Source organism: Rhinolophus sinicus, chromosome 15, assembly GCF_057876585.1.
Source record: "Rhinolophus sinicus isolate RSI-liver-muscle chromosome 15, RSI-T2T, whole genome shotgun sequence".
In the NCBI taxonomy this organism is placed as follows: Eukaryota; Metazoa; Chordata; class Mammalia; order Chiroptera; family Rhinolophidae; genus Rhinolophus; species Rhinolophus sinicus.
In genome coordinates, this window is record NC_142515.1 from 125,151,944 (window position 1) to 125,164,980 (window position 13,037).

Consider the following 13,037-nt stretch of genomic DNA (forward strand, 5'->3'; position numbering starts at 1 on the left):
CTCTATGTCATTGCTAAGAATTTACGTTGTTCTCAAAGCTTATTAAGTAATGTTTCAGAATTAATATGAACTTTCCAAATCATCCATTTGGCACATAACTGAAGGCATTGTGTTCATTTTATTTCCAGTTTACATGGAATCCTAGAACACTGCATATGTTTTCCCAAAATAGTCTCCATCTTTTATGTATAATCTTAATTTGACAGCCTTTAGGTATTGAAAACATAAGCTTTAGAATCATATATTTATAAACAGCCTTAAGCAACAAACTATTAAAATATCAATTTTTAGAGGTCTAAAATTTTTTTGCACAGTATGAATGACTAACTTAAGATCTTAGTGCAGGAGTCTGTTGGGGTATATACAAAACTAAAACCCTAGATTCAAACCCATGGTCTGCCCCACCGATGTGCGATTATGTACAAGCCACTTAATTTTTCCAAGCCTCAATTTTATCATCAATAAGAATAAAAACTACATTAGGTTGCTAGGGTTATTTATGAAATAATGTAAATATCATATATATATATATATATATATATATATATATACATATATATATGTATATATATATATATATATACATATATATATGTATATATATATATATATATATATATATGTATATGAATTGTATCCCTCCTCTTTGGAGACATAAATAATACTGAGGAATATATATGAAATCAAGTCAAAAATCTTTCTACATTAAAAAAATACCTAAAGTATTTTCACTGATATATCTCACCTATTGGTTGTAATACAGAATTACATGGCAACCATAATTTATAGTTTTTGAAGTAGAAAATTAAATGTATGCTTATTCCAATGAAAACAATATGTTATGAACGTGGTGCTCTATATTAGACATATTTACAATTGCGACCTTGTGACGTACGCTGTGTTGTACCAGTAGTATACCAGGCTAACCACTAGCTGGTATTTCTGTATCTTTGGGGAAAAATTCATTTGTTTTGCTTAGATATGGTTTTGTTTTTAGAACTATTGAATAATAAAATCCAAGTCTTCAACCAGTTAGGATTTTTATTAATAATAAATTACAAAATAAACTACATTAAATACATAAAATACATTAAAAAAGTAAATGGCTCATTTGATGCATTTGACTTCCCCTGTAAGAGTTTCTCTGTATATATCACCAACTTATGCATTCTATCATTCATGTAAAAGTATTTATTAAGAGCTATCAAAAATGAACTTTTTTAGGTTAGGGCCCAACATCCTGCTTTCCAGTGCCATTACTGTGCCACAGTAATCATCAAAACTTTCCCCCAGAAAATATGCCCTTTAAAAACGTGTCCTCTTTAGTTCATAACAATTAATTTCTTATAAACTGGCTACTTTCTTGTTTACTGTGTATCCACCTACTTAGTCCAATTAAAGAACATTAGAGCTGAAACCAAATCCCAGCATAGCCAGGAAACCCTGAGGGCGAAAGCTGGAGTCCTCTCTGCACTACTTTTGCTGCCTTAGGAAACCTCTACTCTGACAACTGACAATTAAATGTGATTTCTTAATTTCTCCCCATAAGTAAGTACAGCCAGAATGAAATGTAACACAAAATAATTAAGTAAAATAATTTTTTCATAGAAGGAAGTTCTTCATCTTAGTATCAGGAGCTTTTTAAAAATTTGAGCTCCTCTGTGGTATCTTCTTTCAGCTTGACGTTTAGTTTAGTTTGTACAATTTTATTTATTTGTGATTATTCCCTCTTAGTTACTCTTCTATGCTGAATTGTATGTAATAAAGAGAATTTTGAGCTTCCAAGAGGAGACTATTAATAATTGGTTATTAATACACAGCATCTGTAATATATCTGTACTAGTCTTACTTGAATGATAGTTATTTTTATAGATTAAATTAAAAACCTCTATGAGAAAAAAATGAGGTGGCATTTGCCCTGCCAGATATCAAAATATGTAAAGCTGTGTGATGGTGTTGCCCAGAGACAGATCACTGGAGCACAATACAGAAAAACAGAAACCATGTAAAATTGGAAATTTTGTTTGTGATAATGTGGCATTTCAAATCAGTGGTGAAAAGATGATGTTTGAAAATTTTTAAATCATTTAGAATATTTCTCATTTCATATATAAAATAAATTCCAGATGGATTGAAGAGCTAAATAGAAAAAGAAGATATGAAAAGAGAGAAGATTATTTTTATTATCTTGGAATGGAAAAGTTTTTCTTGTCAAAACACAAAACCCAGAATCCAAAAAAGAAAAATTTTAATTAATTGATTTAGCCATAAAAGTTAAATTATATATGAAGAAAGATACCAAAGATAAAAGAGAAATGACAAAAATAAAGGATTAGTATTCAGAAACCATCAAGAATTGAATAATTAAGAAAAAGATTAACAGCCTAGTAGAATGATAGACAAAGTATGTGAATTGGCAGCTCGCAAAAGCAGAAATACAGAGCTCCTTTAATCATACCAAGCCAGCAGCCATACGATTCACTGAAGATACACGAATTTAAACAATAAGTTTACCCAGCAAGTTGGCAAAACTGTAAAAGATGGTTAACACGCAGTGCCCGTCAGTACTTGGGGAAACAGGAAGTGGCTGTAGTATTGGTGGGAATGGGACTGCGCAGAACCTTTTTACAAGCTTGTCGTGCGGGGCGGCCTGCGGGGTCTCTGCTCCCGCTCCCCACACAAGAACGCAGGACATGGTGAGGCTGAAAAGGAACACCCACGGAGCCATAGGTAAGGGAGTCATACCACTATGGTCTCACTGGAGGCTGGGCCCACCGGACGCGCGACAAGCCATCCGCTTTCCGCCAACCGACCGACTGACAACTCTCTTCCACTCTCCTCGGCTCTGTTCCTCTGCTCTCTTCCGCTCTCCTCGGCTCTGCTCCGTAGCCGCAGCAGTTATACCAGTGGCCAATCGGCTAACCGGCCACAGCCAACGGCCAATCAGCCACAGCCGACGGCCAATCAGCCACAGCCGACGGCCAATCAGCCACAGCCGACGGCCAATCAGCCACAGCCTACGGCCAATCAGCCACAGCCGACGGCCATCCACCACCGAGCCAGCACCTTTCCACGTGAGGCCGAGAGCCTGTAAACTACTCTCTGGGGCTCTGTCCCCACAAAGGTACCATGGCGGTATCTCACAGAACTGAAGCCGTGCAGGTCCCTTTGCTACTGCAGGTGCAGCAGTCTGTCCCACAGAAGTGCTTGCGTGTGTGTGTGTGTGTGTGTGTGTGTGTGTGTGTGTGTGTGTAACAGGCAGTACCATACCTGCCCTTGCCATTGGTTGGGCCCTTCACCTCCTTAACCGGGGCTGTGAAAGTAGCCCCCTTCACTCCGGGTTCTCTGTTAGGAGTTTCGCCCCATCTATTCCACCGTTCATACCGCTGTCAGACTTGCTTTCCTAAAAAGCAAACCCAACCCTGGCCCTGCCTACTTAAAGATTTCGGTTCTGTTGTTCCCTCGAGCCTTTTTACCATCCTTCCTTCACTTCATTTGTTGTCAGAAGTACTCCACGCTCCCTCTGTCCTTCACGTTCCTTATATCGCGGCCACACTGAGGAGCCATCCCAATACACCAGTCCTGCTCCGTCCGGCCTTACAACTCCCAGTGTGCACTTCGTTCACCCGTCATGGTTCTTTGAGTTCTGAGGACACAGCAAAGCCCAGCCTCCCCACCCCCCCCACCCCCAGCGCCTTTTTCTTATGAAGATGTTGGATTATTGATGGGGAAGTGGAAATTATCAAATAAATACATACGTGTTTACAATCGGGTATGAGTACTATGCAGAAATTTAAAACCAGCCGGTATGGTGATGAAGGGGTGGAAACCTGAAACCGGTAGACAGGGAAGACCCCGTGAGGAAATTAATCTTAAGATGAGAGCTAATGACAAAAAGGATCCTGCCATTTACACGTCAGGAGCAGAGCATTTCAAGCAGGGCAAACAGCTAGTGTAAAGATCCCAAGGCAGGAATATATGGTATGTTTGAAGGAGAAGAAATAGTATGCAAAGTGAAGGCAATAGTGGCTGGTTTCTGCAATGTATTGTATCAAGTAATGCCATCCATCACACAAAGCGAACTCGGAAACCCCAGGAGCTAAACACACACACAAAGGCTTATTTCTTGCTCATAGTACGTGTCTAAGGCAGTTTGGCAGGACAGCTCTGCTGGTAGAGGTTCCACCATCTTCAACTTGTAGTTTTCCCAGATCACTGGAACGGGAGAAGAGGGGACGGAAGAAGAACTGTGGCTCTTAAGGAAATCAGCTCTGAAGTGACAGCATCACTTCCTTGTCCCTTCGTTGGCCAAACTACTCCTAGGGACCCGACCTCACTGCATAGGAGTCCGGGAAACGGGAATGGAGCACATGGCACGTTTCTGCTGTACACAGGAACCCTTGATCTTGTAGTGTTTTGTTAGCCAGGTTAAAGAGTTTTAACTGTGGATGAAGGCCAGTGGGAAGTTTTGAAAGAAGTCACCTGGTCGGATTTTATTTTTCTTTTTTTACGATCACTCTGGCTTCTAGGTAGAAAATAGAAGCGAGTATAAAAGCTGGAGAAAGACTTAGAAGGCTATTGCAAGAATCTTGTTAAGAGATGATGGTGGCTTAGACTAAGAAGGAGACAAGTGGATTAGTTAGGGGTCTTTTTTTATTAGACGTAATGGAAGGTGTTGATAGATTTGATGCGGAGGATGAAGGTAAAGAGAGGACTCAAGGGTGATTCTAGCAGTGGTTTGTACATGCTGGTTATTTCTACTGATGTCTGTTCCCAACTCCCCACCTGAAAACATCTTCTCCCAGACCCATCTCAAACACCATGTGTTTCTGTAAAGCATCTGAAGTCCCCTGACAGCCCCCGTCGTTCCTTTTCCTCCACCCCCATACCATTCTGCGCATTCTTCTCGGTACTTACTGAATTATAGCAGAACTATCGTTTACGTGCACGTCTTCCACAAGACCATGAGCTAACATCTTGCCTGACACGTAGGTGGTTAATAAAATTGCATTGAATGAATGAATGAATATACAATATATAATATTTTCTTCTCTTGTCCAAAACTATGTATATATAATTGGACAGCATTTGAGCCCAAGGAATTCTCTTTAATCTCTAAAATATTATTCTTGGCTATATATCTGTAATGTTTGGCTGCCATAACTGCTGTTTTTTGTGTGTCTGTGTTTTTTGTTTTTTTTTTAATTAACAGGATGAGAGGCAGCTGCAGGTACTGGCAGATTACAAAATGCATAATTACTAAAAGTAACTGAAGCATATTATAGTATAATTCAACAGAAAAAAAAACATCTGGCACATGCTATGTTAATTTGTCATAAGAGAGTTTCGAAGAAAAAGTACTTGCTGCAGCTGGCAGATCCATCATTTCCCTGAAATGAATAGTACACCTTTTGTTTGTAATTCTCTCCTCTAACACAGAATAGAGCCTGTGTGATTTACTCTTCAGTCATCACGAAAGTATTTCATGCCCTGAGACAAGTTCCCTTCGGCTGCATTAACCGAAATATGCATGGCTCATTCTTATCTTAACTTGTGCCTCAATAATAGCAGAATGATCTGAGAAATTATAGTAATTAATTATAAAGTCTGAGATATTGGCCCAAATTTCAAGCTCTTATCTCATGCCTTAAGGAACCATAACTTCTCTTATATAAAATAAATCTCTCTTTCATCGTGGGTTAAGATACCCATTTCTATGACAGAGACAAACAGAAAAGGGCTCATTGCTATTATAAAACAGCTTCAAATGCTGACCATTTTGAACTAATCTATATTTCCACCTCTCTGTTGAACATTTCCATAGGTACCTCGAACTCAGGACTTACCATTACTTCATGCCTAGCCCAAGTTTTTATTTCATCCTGTATTTCCCATGTCCATGAGTGGTAATACCGACTCAGTTGCCCAAACAAAGCTCCAGGTGTCATTCTGAAACCCTTCTTCTCATGCCCCTAAATCAAGTACTACTGATTTTATCGCCTCCCCGGTATCTCTTGAATCTGTCCGTTTCCCTCTAATAGTTGAGGCTATCAAGATTGTTCACCTGGATTACTGCGACAACCCCCTAATGTACCACAGTCATGTTTCCTTATTATTTTTCCTGCTATAATCAGCAAGATTTTCTGATACTCAAATCTGATCATGTCACTTCTTTCTTGAAATACTGCAGCACCTCCCCAGTGTACTGATGATGGTCTCAATTTCCATCAAGACATGTAAGACCCTTTGCAATCGGTATTGTCTTGTGTTTTCAGCTTCTTCCTCTCTCACTCCTATACCTACCTCCTAGTAACTCTCTGTGCCCCATTCATTCTGCACTTCCTTAAGTTTTATAAATCTATTATTCTTTCTTATTCTCTGGCCTTCACACATGGATTTGATTGTAACACTCTTCTTTTCCTTACCCTGCTTTTGTCCATCTGACTTCTATTTATCTTTCAGATATCAGCTTAAAAGCCTACTTTTTCTGGAGCGAGAGCTCTAATCCCATAATCCTCCATAGGTGTTCCCATAGCAATGCGGATTTTTTATAGCATTTACTACCGATATTATAAACCTAGTAGCTTTTCAATATTTCTAGAATTTCTAAATTCACTATGGCAGTGACTGGATATCTTGTGCCGCACCCCCACCTCTCCAGTATAGTACGTAGAATGTAACAAACACTTATTATTTATGGAATTGAATGAACTTTAGGATTCCTCCAGTGTTATCCTAAGATCACTTAAAATGAGATGCTGTGAGAAAACTCACCCACTACTTTGTAACTTTGAGTTCATTCTTCAAATAACTTCTTAAAATAAGTTTCCTATGAATGATTTTTATAAATAAAGCTCTAAATCATGTTGGTTTTCGTAATGGTAATGTCGTAAATTTATTATACCACCTGATGGCTACTGTGAAAATGTAATCACTGAATTATCTAATTAGTTCTGAGATGAGAACAAGTAGGTAGTAAAAACTTGGACAAAGCAAGTCATAGGATATTAGAAATGTTACTATTGAATGGACTAGTTAACCAATTATGGGTGTTTAACTAAAATTTGCCCAGACTAAGAACCGCCTTATGTGTGCCAGGCGCTGGGCCGAGCCTTGTGCACGCAGCTTCCTTTGGTCCCTTTTGGAGCTTTCATTCTGGTGGGGAGAGAGCAGTGGTAAGACGGCAAGCCAACACGCAGACAAGGTAGTGTGAGACGTCTAAGGGGATGAACAAAACGAAGGGGCGCTGCAAGGGACAGTCAGTCACTGGGACATGGTGGGACTGAAAGAGGTGGGCTGTTCTTTAAAAAGTAATCAGGAAAGTTGACATTTAACCTGAGGCCTGAATGGCAAGAAGAAATCAGCTATACAGAAAAGCCAGGAAATACTGCAGGCAGATGGAAGAGCAACGAGTACAAAGGTCCAGTGTTAGAAGGTGTAGACCCACGCAATTAAAGCCTAGTGAGTGAGGAGAGAGAATGCCATCAGATGAGGAACGAAGCAGGGGTCAGATCCTGAGACTCTTGTAGGCTATTTTAAGTAAGATATTTAAGTAAGACTATTTTAAGTTAAAGGCAATGCGGCAATGGGAAATCATGGGAGAATTTTAAACATCCTCAGATCTTTAAAAGACCACTTTATTTCTACATTGTATGGAAAACAGACTAGCGAACAGGCCAAAATGGAGTCAGGGAGACCAGAGGTTAGATTATTACAGTTTTCTAGGCAATAGATGATACTGCTTAGAACAGAGTGTCGTTGGTAAAGATGGAGAAAAGTGGGCAGATATGCAATATATTAGGGAGGCGGGACAGAACCTACTGATAAATCAAATATAGGGGATGAGGAAAAGGGAGGAATCTAAGGTGACACCTAAGCTTTTGCGTGGAGCGTCTGGGTAGACGGCAGTGCCATTCTCTGGCAAGGAGGAAACCTGGGAAGCCCTACCTTCTGGCAGGCTGCACTTAAATCCTCCCTGACAGGTTAGAATGGTTGTGTTTTTAAAGATTTCCAGTGGAGAACTTTACTTGGCAAGTGTTTCAACTGTAGTACCACTGGGAAACTTTGTGCAAAGTCTTATCTAATGGTTTTCCAAGTCACTAATGGTGCAGGGTACTCACAATTATGTTATCTAATGAAGAGAAAATTTCTCCTACGTCACACAGAGTGACATCATCCTCCTGGGTCTTTCCTGTACCCTACAATGAAATGTCCTGTCAGAGAAATAAGCAGTTGCAAAGTACTAACAGATGGGCTCTAGAAAGTCTCAGGGGGTCGTTGGCAAACCCACTTTTCTCTCTACCCTTTAACACCTTTTAATATTTCATTCAGAAAAGGAAATGCTTAACTGAAAAATAACCTTGTCTTAGCCTGTTCAAATCCTTTGTACAAAGAAGTAGAATATAAATAAATCTAAGTAAATAAAAATAATCTTTATCTAAAATATGTTTTGTGGTGGAATCCTCAGTAAATGTTTACTAGGTTTTCTATAGGAAATTAGGTATAAATAAGCAAATACAGAGGGTGCCAAAAAAAAATGTCTACACATTTTAAGAAAGGAAAACTATTAAAATAGTACTACTCGACATATACCGATAACAAAAGATGAATACAAGTCATGTTTGACTTCTGCAATTACAAGAGGTGCTCAAAGTGTTACAATCAGCGTGCAGACACTTCTAGTTACGGCAAACTGCTGCTTGAGCAACGTTGACCAAAGTCTCTACTTTTTTTTGGCACCCCCAGTATTTATTGAATTTCTATGTGTAAAGCACTGTGGTAGGTACTTTGGAAACCAAAACAATCCCCGTTTTAAAAATTTACATTGTTGGAGTGTGTGTGTGTGTGTGTGTGTGTGTGTACATACAATATAATCCACTAATTAGCATTGTAATACGGAATTGCTAAATGTCTTGTACATAAAATAAGTATAAAGCTTTGATGTGAAAAGAGACCAGCCTGGGTTAAAATGAATTGGGAAGGAATCTTGGAAAGAAGTGGGGCAAGGATGGAACCTTAAAGAATGAGCTGGATTTTGACGGCAAATCTGAAAAAGAGGTTGCAGAAAATGGTATAATGTGAGCCTAGTGGTGATACATACATGGTTGGTTTTCAAGACAGTGAGAGCCCAGCTGAGGTTGGAAGGCTGCTATTGGAGATAAGGTTGGAAGGATACATTACACAAAATTTCGGAGAATCTTGAATGCCAATCTCAGGAATTTGGACTATTTTGTCCAATAGCAGAGAGCCCTGGAAATTATCGTTCAAGGGGGCAAATTATCAAAGTGGTGTTTTAGAATGAGATACGTGTTAGTGACGTGTGAGTTAGAAGGGCCAGACCACTGCGTTCACTGAGCCCTTCCATGTGTAGTCATGGGTACTTTGCAGATATTTTTAACTTGACGTTGAGAAGGCTGAGCAGTTGACTACTGCAATATATATACAAATTAAGTTATAAGAACTTGAGTTGTGATGGTAACACTGAATAGAAGTGAAGACTCGATGCTAGAGACATTGTAAAGGCAGGATCTATTTAGGAGCAAACTAGATGTTGCATTTAAGAGAAAGTGAGAAATAGAGTTGACTTTCAGGTTTTTAACTTAGGCAATGGGGACAGAGATGTTGTCAGTGTAAAAACTGAGTGGCTGGATGAGCAGTAGGTTTGCGAGGCAAACCTTTAGGAAACACGTCGAAAGTAAAGATATAACTTGTTCTGTTTTCACATAAATGTGTAAATATTTGTATGTCTAGGATGCCCAGTACACTCACACATACATGCTCTTTCACTATTCATTTAGCAGTTGCCTGCCAGGCTGCAGCCCTGGGATGTGTAGTTCAGAGCACACACTTTAGAACCAAAGCACTGGGTTTTTCAATCCTGACTCTGCAACTGACTAGCTATGTGACTCTAAGCAAGTTACTTAACCTTCCTCTTATGTCTCTGTCTTTTAATTTGCTCATATGTAAAAATGGGTATCTCATAGGGTTATCATGAAAACTAAGGTAATTTATAAAAAGCACCTAAAATAGTACCAGGCACATAGTAAGCACTATGAAAGTATCTACTGCTATCGCCGTCATCATCCTCATCATCATCATCTTCGTCTTCACTACTATTTGCCAAGGTCTGCTGAGTACCAGTGTATAAGGAGACCAAGAGGAAGGATGAAGTTGCTGGACCTCCAGTGGGAGTAAAACGCCTGATACACAACAGAATAAATACTTATACAATAAAAAGTAACTTAAAGTTAATCATTTGTATCTTTGTGATCTTAAATTTTGTAGAAAATTATTACTATCGAATAGGATTTATTAGAAAGTGTTACTATCACTCAAGTAAATTGTCATTGGTAAATAAGTAAATAGTTTAGACGTCAGACTGTTCAGTAGGTATTTTCTGAAAAGGCTTTCTATAAACTGAATGCTGACTAACTTTATAAACATCATTGTTTTATCTTCATCTCAATAGTACTCAAAGGTTATTTCTCATCAGCACTAGTGTGCATAACTTTGACCTTTAATTACACTTGGCCTAAGACTGGCCACTTCAGTCGTTCTGTGTAGTGTTTTGTTTTGTTTTGCTTTCTTGGGGAGCAGCAAGAATTTGCAGTCACCTGAGATACTTTAAAGTAGCACAGTAATTGATTCTACTTTGTCATTACCACCAAAATAAAGCCAAGATAAAACATTGGGGTTTGTCTGTCACAGAATCAATAATAAATACGTCAGCTCGCATAGTCAGTGGCCTGTATTGATGACGCTGCTGAGCCAGAATAAGCCATCGCCTCCTTAGTCTGTAAGTGCTGTTATGGCAACAGCTCTGTTTACCACCGTAAAGCTTGCACTCGGCCCATAAAGACTGCTCAGTAAATAGTTGTAGAATTGATTTGTGGGCGACATCATTTTTTGTTCTCGCCTGGGTATTTATAACAAATTGCTTCCGGATTTTAACAACTATTCATTCAAATATAGGACACTTAAGAGGCCAAGTTTTTAAGCTGTTTGTGTAGCTCCTTTGGAAAAAATCAAAGCTGAAGTTATTTTGCAAGTCTTATTATGTTGATTTTTTTAAGAAGCAGAAGTGAGGTCAAAGGATAAAAACCAATCCTGAATTAACTATGTTAATACTTAGAAATTGATTTGATCTTTTTTTAAGTTATTTTTAAGACTGTGTTGTATCTACTTCTGACCTGGGACTCTTGAAATTATCTTTGGCCAAAAACAATATAATGCATATATGTTGAACAGAAAAAAAAAGTTCTGTGAGTAAGATAATTCCAGTTAATACCGCATAAAGGATATGAATGTATAAAACATAGCACATATACAACCAAAGCTAAATACCAGTCCTGAATATACTAACTGTATATGAATTAAAATGCATACTATACCTAAGAATCCCAATAGCTTATGAGATTCTATAACCAATACTACATCTGTTTAATATGAATATACTTTCACTTTAGTGCCAAATACTACCTCAAGATAATAATATTGAAGAAACTTTGACACTTTTAATATATATGTATCCGGGGTATTTTTGTTTTGTTTTTACTGTGGTAAATTATAACATAAAATGTACCATTTTAACCACTTTTAAATTGGGATAAAATGTACATAACATTAAATTTATCATCTTAACCATTTTTAAGTGTACAGTTTAAGTGTTAAGTATACTTACTGTTGTACAACCAACCTCTAGAATATATGTGCATTTTATGAAGAAACTAATGAGTCCTTTAAGATGTGGTCTATTAATAAGCAACTTTATTTTACACACAAGATGAAATTTTTGTTCAAAACATGAACATGTATCTTACTAATAAAGATTCTATTTTACTAGGTTTTAGAACAGTTATATTAATGGCTTTCTCTCTCTCTCTCTCTCTCTCTCTCTCTCTCTCTCTCTCTCTCTCTCTCTCGATTAATAGGAGTGAGCTGAGTCGACAGAAACTTCATACTCAAGAGCTGCTTTCTCAGCTGGAAATAGCAAATGAAAAGGTAGCTGAGGTGAGATAATGGCTCTCCCGGGAAGGGCTTCTGCAGCAGCCTGATATGCATGTTGTAGGATTTTACCTGAGCCAAGTCCCAGCTAATTCTGGACTTGGACATGACCATACAGATGTGAGCGTTTCTTGTAGAAATCACCCATAACCCTAAGAGTCCACACTTACTGTGAATAAAAGCTTTGAAGGTCAGCATTCATCATATAAATGACAAAAGGTAGGGCTCCTATTTCAGTTGTACCAGTATACCTTGTGCAGTGTTTCGGAGAATGTGTTAGGATCCTCTTTATTTCTATGCATGTCTAAGATTATTTTTTTAACCCATTTTATTTTGTTTTCCTCCATCACAGGAGACATGTGAAAATATTTTGGCCTATTGAAATATATTAAAATACTTCTTTAGATTATTGCTTTAGAACTAAATATAGCAAGAGTTCATCACTGTTTTCTTTGAAGTTAGTAAACAATTTCTAGATTATGATTAAAGCATTCCAGAACTCATTCTTCTTTTGATGTTCTGACTTCGAATGCGTTTGTTGGAATTTCATGAATAGTCCGTGTGGTCTGCTGTCTCTGAGTCATTCTATGAGAGCAATAGTGGAATTATTACTCTTAGGTTTTGTAGCATTAGAAAACAATTAAACACTAGCCATTAAAGTGCTCTTTGATGGAGTTCCCACTTCCAAGAATCTGTCCTAAGGAAGTTTCATTTAAAGTAGGAAAACATTTAAAAGAAGATATTCAACACAGTAATGTCAGTAATGTTGGAAGATCAGAAGCAACAGTGATGACTAATTGAAAGAGAACGGTTGCGTATATAATATGATTTACCTAATCTGGACTGTGCCTTAACCATTATTGTAGCAGCGGAGAAGAGTGTACATTATATGTAGTCTCATTGTGACTATGAAAATTATAATTATAGGTGATGGGATTTTTTTTCCCCAAGTTTTCTCTGAGTTAATGATGCACCTCTTAAATTTAAAACTACATATTTAAACAACTTGGTAAATTAGAACAGCCAATATAGTT

The 13,037-nt window shown here is 37.9% G+C and overlaps 1 protein-coding gene across 2 annotated transcripts in view; it reads left to right on the forward strand.

The window, feature by feature from the left end:
* SCLT1 (sodium channel and clathrin linker 1) overlaps positions 1 to 13,037 on the forward strand; it is a 95,697-nt gene that overhangs the window by 78,065 nt on the left and 4,595 nt on the right. For both annotated transcript variants that reach the window (XM_019749028.3, XM_019749029.3), the window contains one exon: positions 11,931 to 12,009. In XM_019749028.3, coding sequence (XP_019604587.3) covers positions 11,931 to 12,009 — 79 coding nt within the window. The remainder of the gene's footprint in view (positions 1 to 11,930; positions 12,010 to 13,037) is intronic.